We start from the raw sequence: 12,978 nt of genomic DNA on the forward strand, positions 1-12,978 counted from the left end.
AACAGAGCCTGCCATATGCTGCAATTCTGCACATGCATGGTCTGGTGAACAAAGAGGGGGGGAAATTAATTAAAACTGTGGCTTGCTGGTTTGGTTTTTATGATCTGCAAATATCACAGCAAAACAACAGTACCCTTTACTGATGGCTTTTGTTCCAAGTGGCATTAGAGTTGGGGATGGAGCCACAATCCACAAGTGCTAAACCCTCACCACACCACAGCCATGTGGGGAAGGTGTAGCACTTCTCTCTGCATTGAGATTAACAAACCCAGCTGAGCCTGAGCCGAGCAACACCAGCAAAACATTGTTACTTTCTGCGCTTCCTACCACTCACACAGCTCTGACTGTAACATTTGCAACGCCTGCTATAAGACTTAAAGTGATTCAGAATGCTGGCTTTAAAGTGCTAATGGCTTGGATATTGGTTGTGTGTGTGTGTGTGTGTGTGTGTGTGTGTGTGTGTGTGTGTGTGTGTGTGTGTGTGTGTGTGTGTGTGTGTGTGTGTGTGTGTGTGTGTGTGTGTGTGTGCAGGAAGGGGAGGCCTGTTTGACTCCGTGGTGTGTGCGAGAGGAGTGGAGGCTTGCTGAGATGCTGTTGCGCCAAGCAAAGGCAGTTTCAAGGATTACTGTCGGGGCGGAAAAGAGGCAATTAATCTCTGTCTTCGGAATGGATACAGCTGAGCTTCAAGGCCTTTAGGATCTCTCTGCAAATGATAAGCTTCTGTTTACTAATTTCTGCCATGTGGTCATATTGATGAATATACGTGAATGTACAGTAGTGGGTTAGTTGACGATGCTTTGTTGGGGTGACACGCACCAGTGTTTCATTTTTGCTTTGCTTACTTTCAATTACAACCATTTCCCAAGTGACGGCAGCATCCAGGGTGCTATCAGTTTAAACAGGGTGTTTGATTACAGCTAAGCTCTGCTCACGTTCCGTTTTTTTTCCTCTCCTGTCCTTGTTCTTCCTTCTGGTGTCAGGTTAAAATCAGAACTGCTCACAATGTGAAAAAAACTGTGACCACAACAGAGCTATTTCTATTTTTCATGAAATATATAATATTTGCCATCAGGGAGGTTAATGGCGTTTCTACCTGCTTGACATCATTAAACTAAACAAAAGCCGAACGTTAGCCCAGCTCCTGCCTCCTGGGCTGTGGAATTCATCCTGATCAGACCTGGCACAAGCAACTTTATCTTGAGGAGCTTGTCATTGGTTTTCTGCATCTGTGCAGATTTTACTCGCCACTTGCCTGGAAACACCCAATTCAAAGAGGAAACGATATGAAATGTTGGAGACTCTCTGCTGCTCGGTTGCTCTGTCGTTAAACTTATCAGTCGATTTTATTTAAATAGTTATTTTAAAAAAAAAAATTTAAATGTGGCCTGAAATGTCCTAAACATAATCTGATATTTATTTAATTCCTAGGAACATTTCCATGAAAGGCTGAAGGCATATAGTACATGTACATACAATTTCCACACACTCAACCAATATTAGCCATGTTATTACATTAATAAACCCAGTTTACTCTGAGAATTACGTGCACCTTTCAAGCATCTGCTCCTCCTTCACGCGTTTCTCCTCCACATGAACTCAGGAAACAAGTCCATGGAGTTACAGATTAATAAATGTAGACCTGAAAATAATCGGCCAGAAGAACTGAGATTTCTACGTATATAATTCCTTCTGCTCAAACAACAGGTACAGGCTAATCAGAGTCAACAGTTCTCGTTTTGGATGTAGAGACACTTTCGCCCGGGTGATCTAGAAATATCTATTACCGCACTACGTAAATTTGGATGAAATTCCTTCATAGGCTGGATTCAAATAATAAAGAGTAATATACAATTTTGCCACATTTAGAACAAGTGGCCAAGGTTCATTCTCCTAAGGGTGACCATACTCGGTGACAGGCCCCCTCTCCCCCCACATGTATGTTTATATGCTGATGATTTATTACTGTTTCTCCTAAACCTGCAAACATCTCATCGCACCACTACCAGTCTTACTTATGAGCTCTTTCTAAATACTGAGTGGTGCCAATGTGTGTGCCTGAGACAATATGTTTAGAGATTTTGCAGTAGAAGTGTATGAATCAAATAAAAAAACGCAACACCGCTGACATGCTGTATGTCCTGTATCTGAAAAAAAATACAGTATTTTAATTTCATGTGATCAAGGTATTTGAATTCAACACCGTAAAGGCCTATTTTGAGAAATCTCTACTTTGTTAAACAGAGAAACAAATTCACTTTTATTCTTTTCATTTTCTCCTTTCCTTTCTCCTTCCCTGTCTTTTACTGATAAGCCCCCTCCTACCACTGAACACAATGGCTCCATTGTACCAAACCAGGGAGCTGATAATGTTACGTGACATTAAGGGCAATGATGTTAGTTCCTATTCAGGGAGACATTTTGATTGGAACGTAGACTCACAAAGAGCGTCATAATATTCTATGCTTTCAGAAATTAATGAATCCAATATTAAACACAATCACCATTGATCTACACAGTCATAGTCTTGGAGTATTTTATTAGCCTGTATGTCAGAACATGTTTGGCTTGTAGATAGGAAAAGAGAAGACTAACTAATATAGGAATATTATAATAAAATATGTGTTAATAATGATCTTATTCAGTCAAACATTTGCTGTAACACAACTCGAGGGTATGAAGGGGCTTTTTCTACCAGAACATTAATTTGAAACGTATCTATCGACAGCAGCAGAACCACTGAGAACTCCCAATGTCATTCAGCTCCTCTGTGGTGAGAACTCAATTGTTTTTCTCATCTTTTTATGTGTAATAATATTCATATTCCTCTGAAGGCTGACCTGTGAAAAAAGGGGCTATTACAGAGCTGTCAATGCAACGTCTTTATCTCTCTCTCCAAATGTTGGGGTCAGCCAAGACTTGACGTTTAGCAGACAATTCTCCCACAGACCTAATGTGATTAATGGGTGTCACTTAAGAGGGGTGGGTGATGCTGGGAAAATTGAAACAAAAAAGAAAAAGTCGTCTGAAGGAGAATGTTGCCAGAGAAAAGGTACGGCCACGCGGCTCTTGAGCAGGAATGTCAGCGCCTCGGCTGCAGCGGCGTCTCTCGAATTTTCAATGTCACTTTGGAAGTTTTTATACAGCTGAGAATTCGACCTCGAAATGAGGTGTGTGCCCAGAGTTCCAGAAGGCAATTAGCGAGCTTTCTGTTTCCTCAAATTCCTGACGTTGTTTGCACAAAACTGCATCCTCTGGTGGAATTCCAGCGTGACAGAAATGCTTCCCTTTGCTGAGCTCTTTGATCCAGTCAAAAGGCCACACGAGAACTCAGAAAAGCTGCCCAGTCACTACTGTTCGCTTCCATGCTTGTCCTCTGCCTCTTTTTATTCTGGCACCTCCTGTATCTCTGTATTAACAGCATCTAAAAGCAGATATATATCTGTTTGTCTTGTCAGTGGAGTCAGATTCTACTTATTTACAGCTGGAGCCAGATTTCATGCTCATTTACAAGCAGCTTGTTATAAACATCACTTCTCCTCATGTTAGTACATTTATAATTAATTTGATATTTTTAGTTTTACCTATTAGGACAATCTGATTTTGGAGTATGCTTATTAAAATGTCTGGCATGTGTTTGAGACATTTGTGTCTTATTCAGGCTTATTTTCTCTGATTGTAGATCTTATATATTATTGTCAAGATAAGCTGTTTTTATGTTAGACGTGTTTTAAAGGTTACATGACTCATCCAGTGGAAAAGTTTTGGTTTAGTTTCAATATTGTAAATAGATCTTTTAGACATCCAGGAACTTTAATCCCTGTTATTCAACAGTCTTGGTGACATCATACATACATACACTTCCTGGCTCTACAGTCTGCTTTACTGCAACTAGGATTGTGAAGATCAACTGATACAATCGTCATTGTTTTCCTTGTCCAACAGGAGAAATTGCTGTGGTAGTCATGGTGATTACCACCATATCTTTAATATGGAAGTTTCTGATTCCCTAGTATTCTTTGTTTTGGTGTCTTTTACTAGTGGTTTCTTTGCATCAGTTTGACTACAAAGGCCTGATTCACACAATTTCCTCTGAACAATAAATGTTTGAGCCTCTTGTGTGTTGTATGGCCAACCATATTTGTACAAATCCCAACTTTTTTGTGAGACACTGCTTGTCAGTGTTAAAGAGCTGCCTGCAGTCGTGGAGTTGCTGCTTCAATCTTTCTACTGCCTTGTTATGTCAGAAGAATAGTTTAGTAGAATGGAAAGGGACAAACCACATGTATCTACTTTTAGTTGAACCATCACGGTACAGTACCTGAACCTCAATGGTGCATTAGCCCAAATTTTATTTTATAACACCTCAACATCGTAAAGCATAATATGGGGATGAATAGTGCTCACTTACCACAAATTACGGCCTATTTGCATCCACCTGGACACTGCGTCTGGGACACAGCACGCGACTGTGCGCAGCCTCGTAGCAGAAAAGTGCGGCCACTCGCCGTGGATTAGAGCGCGAGGAGCAGAAGGGAGATGAAGGTGCATGCGAGTCTGCCAGTCGCTGCCTTGTGAGGAGCCTAAACACCTGATAAGACCACAGCCACCTAATCCCCACCCACTCACTCAACCCACCATCACGCCTGTGGAAAAAAAAGGAAAGGCTTATAGTCAATACTCACCCTGAGACTGATGAAGGCCTCCGAGGCTAACCTGGCTGGGAGCATTGATAAGCAGGCCTGCCGCTCGCACCTAAGTTTTAACGTTGGCATTGTCAGATTTAAGGCGTATTTTCTTTGATTCGTGTGTCTGCTGAGACAAAGGCTGTCTGTGACATCTTGAAGAAAATCAGACCTCAAAACTGGTAGGTTTATATAAAAAGTTTCATTTTCTAGAGGAGCAGGAGAAGGAGAAAGGGCAGCGCTCTCCTTCCAGCCAAACACATCTCAAGGCTTAAACTCACCACATGCCCCTTTTCAACAAAGACTTGGTAAAACACAAACACTTTGATCAGAGAGCAACCGATGTATTACCATGACGACAACACACCAGGGTCACAGGGTTGTCGTTTAAAGTTGGTAAATTAAAAACAAGCTGTTTATGCTTTTATAAAGTCACTGACCACTTTAATAGGTACATGTGAAAAGCCAAACTTAATCTAGTATATACACACACACACACACACACACACACACACACACACACACACACACACACACACACACACACACACAGGAATGAACGTGTCAGAGCAGTGTGCTGATTGGCCTCCTTATCTTAGATTGCAGGTGTCTGATGCTGATTTGATGATGGGGAAAAAAGGGGTCGTTGCCATGTGTTTGCTGTAATCGCAATTTAAATCTAACTCTTTAATCCACAGATATGACATCAAACTAATGCAGAGTGTTTGACTAAAGCATTCTGAGAAATAAACACAGGAAGAGAGCTTGCAGTGCATTCGGCTCACTGGTTTTTTGAACTCCTTTATTGGTTCCATTGGTTATGCTTTAAATGAACATGCTCACAACCCACTATGAGATGCATGTACACTATAAGTAGGTCTGGTTTGGTGCATTGACATTTCCTCACTCACGTTATTAAAGACTTATTTTCAATTTGCGACCTGATAAGAATGAACAACAATCTGCGCTGATCACAAAATGATTGGAATTTTGTGGGTTTTCTTCAAAATGAAAGCAAACATTGTGTAGTTTTACTGCTAAATGAACAAGAAGATAAACCCAAGAAACAATCTCATATAATATTATGATTTAACTGTACTGGGTGGGTTCTATTGCTTATTTTAGCCCTAATCATGACAAACACATCTTAATACTGTTGGACCCTGTCTATAACAGCATTAGTGTTTCATCCTTTACTGACAGGTTATGTCTGTAACATAGCATTCAGACTGAAACAACTCACAAACTGTGATAGAAAACACTGCACTAATACATTCAATACTATTTACTACTATTAGCACTACTTTATCATTAATCTGTTGATTTGAATGGAGGCATCGACAGCCCGAAAACGTCTTAGAGTTTAAAGTTTACATCACAGGCCGCACTTTGATAGTTCACATCCATTTTTCTGTACTTCATGTTCCACTGCTACTGTACAACTGTAAGGCAGTGAAAACAACCACCTGGATTGTGATCTGACTGTTTTGAAGGCTGTGTGATCATATTGTAACCTAAAGGACAAAATTACAGTTAGCCATGTCAGATACAGTAGACATTACACCTTCTAGTGACTTTGCATATAGTGACCTGTGTGTGTGTGTGTGTGTGTGTGTGTGTGTGTGTGTGTGTGTGTGTGTGTGTGTGTGTGTGTGTGTGTGTGTGTGTGTGTGTGTGTGTGTGTGTGTGTGTGTCCCTCCCCCAACCCCTCCTGTTTGCTGTTATCTATGTACGCTCCAGCCCCCCGCCAGCAAACCTCCATTACCGCCCCAGATAGTGGCATTGGCAACTTGTCACTTGTATTGATTTCTCTTAAACTGCAATTTACATGGATATTTGTGGGCGTCCTGAGGGCTGGCTGCAGCTTGCTGGACGGTTCTGGCACCCTCGCTCTCCTCCCCTTTGCTGACTCCCTCTCTCTCTCTCTCTCTCTCTGGCTCTGAGGCTGGGAGGAAATGTTTCCACCTGGCAACCTGGGCTCAAAGTGACTTTTCAATCTGACATCAGAAAATGTTTTTGTGCTGGTTTTTCCTTTCTTTTATTTCTTCTTTTTTTTTACTGGCAAAGCATTTTTTTGCTCTGTTTTGTTTTAAGTTGAGTTGTGTATAGTGATGTTTTACAGAAAATACCAGTTGCAGTATAAGACAGAGAGAATAAGAAGAATATGTGCATTGTTTTGATAAATTATCTCATTCAAAGTAAATGAAAATGAAGCAACCACAGTGAGCACGCCGTCGGTACTGTATGTGTCCGGCAGAACCATAGCGCCTCCTCCAAACACACACCTGACCTTCTACTGCACAAGCCAAGGGAATGAAACAATAACCTGCAGCTAGAAAAACCACAAATGCTTTGTGAAAGTCTCAATACTGCTCTTTCACACAAAAACGCCAAAATGTCACAAGCCTCAAACTTTGTGGTTGCAGCATAGACTATCAGCAGAGTTTTTGTCTCCCGCGCTGAAGGTCACCTGCGCTCCCCGAACAGGATTTTCACAGTAAAAGCAGAGATTTTTGGTTTTGTGCTGTGTAGTGAGAATGATAAAAACGCAGCAGTAGATCTGAGATGTACTTAATGTAAGCCTGTTCATTGAACATCATGCATCTTAGAGCATAATCTCCTTTTGTGGACTTGTCAGAACAGAGTGGGTATGAGAAGGAATTTACTTCCTATTCTTACGCCTCCGAAAAATTAAAACCCAAATCTCATTAGACCACAACTAGTTTACAAGGAGAAAAAGACAAGATTAAAAATTGTCATGGTTGTTTTCCTCCTTTTTTAGTTAAACACTCACTTTAGCACGAAGTTGGTGTGAGTTTTGCAGCAGGCTGGCTTGGAGTGCATCATGCTGGTAAGCAGCTCCTCTGCCTAAGCGCCCTTCAGTCAACACTGCAACCAGTCTGACCTCTGACCTCGGCAGCGGAGAACGGAAGAGAACGCGCTTCCCCTGGAGCGCGAAGAAGGTAGAGCGCGCGCGCGGCGAGTCCAGTAGGAAGCGTTTTAAAAAGCAGCGGGTGAATAAGGGGTGTGAGCTGGTGGGTGTCGCTGGTGATGTCACACCTCCCAGACAGCCAGGATTGGACCCTAATTACAACGCTCGGCAGCAAATAGATAGGCGTCCTGCATGATTTAATTCAAACTGGCTCGTGCCAAACATTTCTGCAGAGGCGCGGAAAACTGCCGCCGCGGACGGGGCTGCCGAGCCGAGAGCCGCCACGCTGCGCCGCGAGCAGCGTCTCCGTGAGCCGCGGGCGAGCTGGAGTTTCAGAGGTGATCCAAAAGCAGCGAGGAGCGATCAGAGGGGGAGAGGGGGAGAGCCGAAAACACGGTCCGAGTCTACGGCAAATCAGACGACGCGACGTTATCGCACAGCGGCGGCGGCTGAAGCGAGACAAGTACAAAGCGGGGGTCGAGCCGCCGAGTCCAAGTTATTCCTGCGCTCCGCTCCAGAGCCCGCGCTGATGGCATCTGTACTTGGGAACAACGGCCGCGCGTCCGGGGCTCAGAGCGGACAGGTGAAATGCAAGCTGAAGAGGAGGAGGAGGAGGCGATCGAAGAGGAAAGGTAAAACTTTCTATCACTTCTCTTCCCTCCCTCTCGTCGCCTCCGCGTCTCCTCCGCCCGGCGCGAGCAGAGGTCGAGCGCGGCGCGGCGTCGGGGCGCGCGGCGAGTCCGCTCCGACTCGACCCACGCGCCGGGCTCTGCCTGCGCGTGCTGACGGCTCTGCGGAGGCAGAGCTTCGTCGCTCGCCCCGAAACAGCGGGAGAATTAACGTAAACAAGTGTTGCTGAATTGTGCGTAAACGGCGACGAAGCTCCGCGGTGGGTTTAAGCCACGCATTTATTTTTTTTTCTCGTAACGCCAAAGTTGCGGCTGCGTTTATTGTTTTCGAAAAGCGTGAACTCTGCCCAACAGCCACGAGCGCAGGGGACGGATGGGGAAAATGCAGGTTCACTTTAACGGCTCAAATCAGGTTTATTTCAAGGACAGGTCTCCTTAATATTACATTTATAAGGCGAAGAAACGGGAAGGACGCGCGTCACGGAACAAGTAGTTTCCCCTCGTAAATAGTTGACTTACAATCAAAGTTGCATATTAAGGAGGACGACGGTGTCAACACTTAAACCTGTCAGTTTTCAGGAAAACATATCAGTTAAAAATTGCAGTTTCTTCTAGGGACGTTAGCGAGATTTCTGACCACTTCTCGTAGATTATTTTATTCATCCCGTACAAAACACACGCATTAAAAATAAGCTGAATTCCACCATAAATTCACAACTTGGAGCAGCAGTTTGAGGCTCAGAGCAGGAAGACAACGAAGAAGCGATGAAGGAGAAATCAATAGGAATAATTTAATAATTCATTGTTGTAATTTTTATTAGTGCTGTAAAGAACGCCTGGGTATTTATATGAAGACAAACGAGGGAACAGAAGAGAGTAAATCACTGAGTTATAGCTTGTGATTAAATGAGGGAGAGCTGCTGGTAAAAGTGTTGATTTTGGGTTCTTTTTCCAAACACTGTCTCTGTAGCTCCACAGTCACACGCTGACCTGAGATCATCCCTTTTGGGTTTTTACCCTGAAACCTGCAGTGACATTCGGCTCTTTTGTTTCACGTAGAAGCTGGGGAAACACACATTTTTCTTCTTCTCTGACTGAAGCTTTTCTCTATTTTAAAATCTTTTCACAGGATGCTGTTTACTGGTTAAACCAGCTGACTCATTTCATATTCAGTCACTTCAGCCGGGGCTTTTACAGAAACACACTTCATTTAATTTCCTAACACAAAGTTTCCTTTCTTGACGCACCAAACCCTCATGCTCCTAACAAAGCCACAAACTCATGGGGGGGGGGGGGATCCTCCATCAGCTCCATGAAGGAAAATCAGGGAGAGTCTAAACAGAGGAACAATTACACATTTACTTTTCATTTATTTATTCGCGTAACAGATGATAATGCAACAGTTTGTTGTTTATGCTTGAAGATACTGACGTGCCGCCCAGTTGCATGGTGGAATATGGATGAGCGCTCGGAGGACGCTGACGTGTGTGACTGCAATTGAATCCATAACGAGCTTTTCATAAACACTTTGCACTTGTCATCAAGCGACAAACAGACAACTGCACCTCATTTCCATAACCTCTTGATTTTTAATAGCCCAAGTAATTGAGACAACGGAGACAATACATAAAATATAGTGCTGAGGCAAATGTATTTACATAATGGAAACGACAGAATTGGTTCCACAACATTAAGCATTGCACATGAGGACGGTGCAAACTCGCTCACATTAGCTAGCAGGCCTTTGCAGTGTGTTTTCCAACGGCTAATTTATCAGGGGGTGCTGATTCATTCTGATAACATGGGACATTAGGGGCCAGTTCAGAGGGGCCGCTTGTAAATGGACTGTGTCTGTGGAAGTGCTGATGGCCGATGACTCCTCCAGAGCTGCAGGAGGTGGCCCCACTACGGCTCCAGCAGATCAAACGTTGGGCCAGGTCGGCTCCTTCCCCTCCGCTTCCTCCACTTCCCTTCGCTTTTATCTTAAATATATATAGAAAAAAAGACCACAATTTATGATTGAAGGATTTGACTTTTTTATTATTATCCTTCATTTTAAATGTCATCATCTTGAGATTTCACACAATTATTTTTAGAGACCTTAAGGCGAAAAGTCACAGAGGGATTATTGCATGGCATTTGGGCCCTAATCCCTCAGAGAGGCTGCAGATTATTTGCAAATGGACTCAGAAAACCTGTGTGTGTATTCAAAAGGTTGTAAGCAGATTCTTCCCCACAACTTTCATTTTTTTTTCTCCCACCAAACGATCATTTGAAATTGTTCATTTCTGGAGTGCAAAACAAATTACAGCCTGGAGATTATAGGCTGGACTTTTCTGTTAATATCTTTTGTCACTCAAATCCTAGAAATCACACGCTTTGCTACGTAAATCCACCGTCTGTGCTTTGAGCTGGTCCCGCTTTGCTTGAGCTTCAGTTTCCTCCCAGTTTTGGGTTACACTGCTCCTGTTATTGTGTCTGGTATTGTGGACGTGCTCTCGACGCATGGAGGATTCTTAAACATGCTGTGCGTCTGTCTCTTAATGAATTGCAGTCTTGTGATTTATAGCGATGTCTAAGTGATGTTCTCCCCACAAATCAAATTCTACTGTCAGTCCGGTGATGTTGTCCACCAGATGTTCCTCTACTCCACTCCCCATGCTTTGGGTGCTGTTTGAAACCTGCTCCTGTCCATCACCAGTTCTTTTTTCCTCTCTGCAAACTGTGGCACACAACGAATTCCGTGTCTTTCACCCACTGTGTGGTTTTTTTTATTAGAAATAAGCACCACAAAGATTTAAAGAGCAACATTATTCTTTTACAGCCACACTTATCACCCTGCACTCTCAGCATACAGTGCCGTATATCAGCGTATCGCGAGCAGCGCTGATGGGCGAACGTGAAAAACACAGCGCGGCATAATTTATGTAGCAATTACAGTTTACGTCCTCCTCGCCAGCGAGGTGCCGGTGCAGGGGTCGAGCACGGGGCCACCGCGGTGGCAATCAAAGTTGTGACGGTCTTGGCTTTCTCGGGTTCGAGGCTTCGGGCTAGAGAGACAAGGAGCCACCGGAGGAGACATTAGCAGAGCGGACGCGTCGCCTGGCATCAGGCCCTCGCTGCCCTCGGAGGGCGGCCCTGCTGCAGGAAGGGGAGGCGGAGGGGAACTGCAGCTGTTTGCCTCTGAACGCCGCGAAGTGAAGGCGCAGGACCGAGGTGGGAACGAAGCCTCCTGAACTCATCAACCTTTGATTTCATTTTTTTTCCGTCTTCGTCAACTCGTGTGAGTTATATTTACCTCCACGCCGTCAGGTCAAGTTGCTTGACGTTGACTAACCTTGCATGATCTAGCAAAGGTCCGAATAGTGAGCTTAAATAGGCAAAAAAGCAACAACAGAAACACAAAGAAGAATTAATGTAAATAAAAATGAGGTCTGAGCTACAGAAAAGGACGCAGCTCCTCTTTTCCTGCATGGTGTGAAAGACACAGGTTAACGACGGACTGCATCAGTAGCTCAGGGTGTGTGTGATACAAGGATAGAAAAAGTATGCACGCAATCTCTTATAGTGAATTATACTATACTGATTTGACTGACTTGTTTTCACACACATTCTGTCACATATTAATCAGGTCTGGGTTTATCGTCTTAGCTGACCTTTGCTGCTTAAAACCATATTCATGCTGTGTGGAGGTTTATCCAGAAACAGTAGAATCGTGGACCTGTATTCCATTTATACACTATGCAACAACAAATTTGGCTGCTGAAACTGAGTGTAAAAAAACAGCTTCTCTGCTGTTGTTTGTTGTGATGAACTGTGATATGAGATGATGAAATCTAAAAAAAGGAATAGAGTGTTGAGTGTTTAGGACTCGACCTGTTTTGGTAACATCCGTTTGGTTCACCACAGACTAGCAGCCTATGAATCTGTCCAAGGACTACTGTATGTTGTGTACAGTGTCCTACATTTACACTCATCCATTCATAAAGTCCTCGAGGAGCAACACACACACAGATTTAAATGAACGTGCATCTTGCTGAGTCTTGCAAATTGCCCGTGCCACCAAGTTCCTAATGTAGGTTCCTCCACAGCGGGGGGGCGGGGGGGCTTTCTGGTAGTTACTGGTGCTGGTTTCCATGTCAGGACAGCCCAATGTCACCCAGTCTGTGTGCTGGGGGAGACGCGACGCCATGTACAGCAGCAGCTTTTAGCCCCGAAACACTTGTGTCATATTTGTTTGTGTTTGTGCTGATAACCACATTAAAAGCCGCGCAACAGAAACACTTCTGGCATTTATGAGGTTAATGAAGGTCAGCGCCCATGGAAACGGCGCGGCGCCTCGGCGTGCACACGCATTGCTTTGTGCATTTACAGCCACTTCCTGATTAAGTGTAGCTGCGGAGGAGTCGGCAGTTTAGGACACGGCGTCCTCTAACTGACTGAGCTTTTAGCTGAGGGAAAAAAGGTTATTACTACTGACTGTGGTCTCTTGAGGACAGCTGATAAAATGACCAAGGAAAAGGAATAGCACAACTTTAGCACATTAGCATAATTAGTAATTATCTCATAATAGTCCCTGTTGGCACTGTGGAGCTCGGCAGTGAAAAATTCTTCCTTAAAGTTCAGACACAGACAACAAATTTCTTGTCAAAATGTCTCAACAACTCACACGGGAGAAAATGCATCATGAGTATCAAAGCACAGATTTAAGAAATTCAGAAGGTGACACTTAAAT

General features: G+C 43.7%; 1 protein-coding gene across 1 annotated transcript in view; it reads left to right on the top strand.

Moving 5' to 3' along the window:
- Positions 1–7,644: 7,644 nt before the first annotated feature.
- The window catches only part of adarb2 (adenosine deaminase RNA specific B2 (inactive)), a 134,624-nt gene continuing 129,290 nt past the window's right edge, over positions 7,645–12,978 (top strand). Inside the window, exon 1 of the mRNA XM_055508596.1 lies at positions 7,645–8,246. Within this exon, the coding sequence (XP_055364571.1) occupies positions 8,144–8,246 (103 nt within the window). The 5' untranslated portion in view covers positions 7,645–8,143. The remainder of the gene's footprint in view (positions 8,247–12,978) is intronic.

Source organism: Betta splendens, chromosome 4, assembly GCF_900634795.4.
Source record: "Betta splendens chromosome 4, fBetSpl5.4, whole genome shotgun sequence".
Classification (NCBI taxonomy): Eukaryota; Metazoa; Chordata; class Actinopteri; order Anabantiformes; family Osphronemidae; genus Betta; species Betta splendens.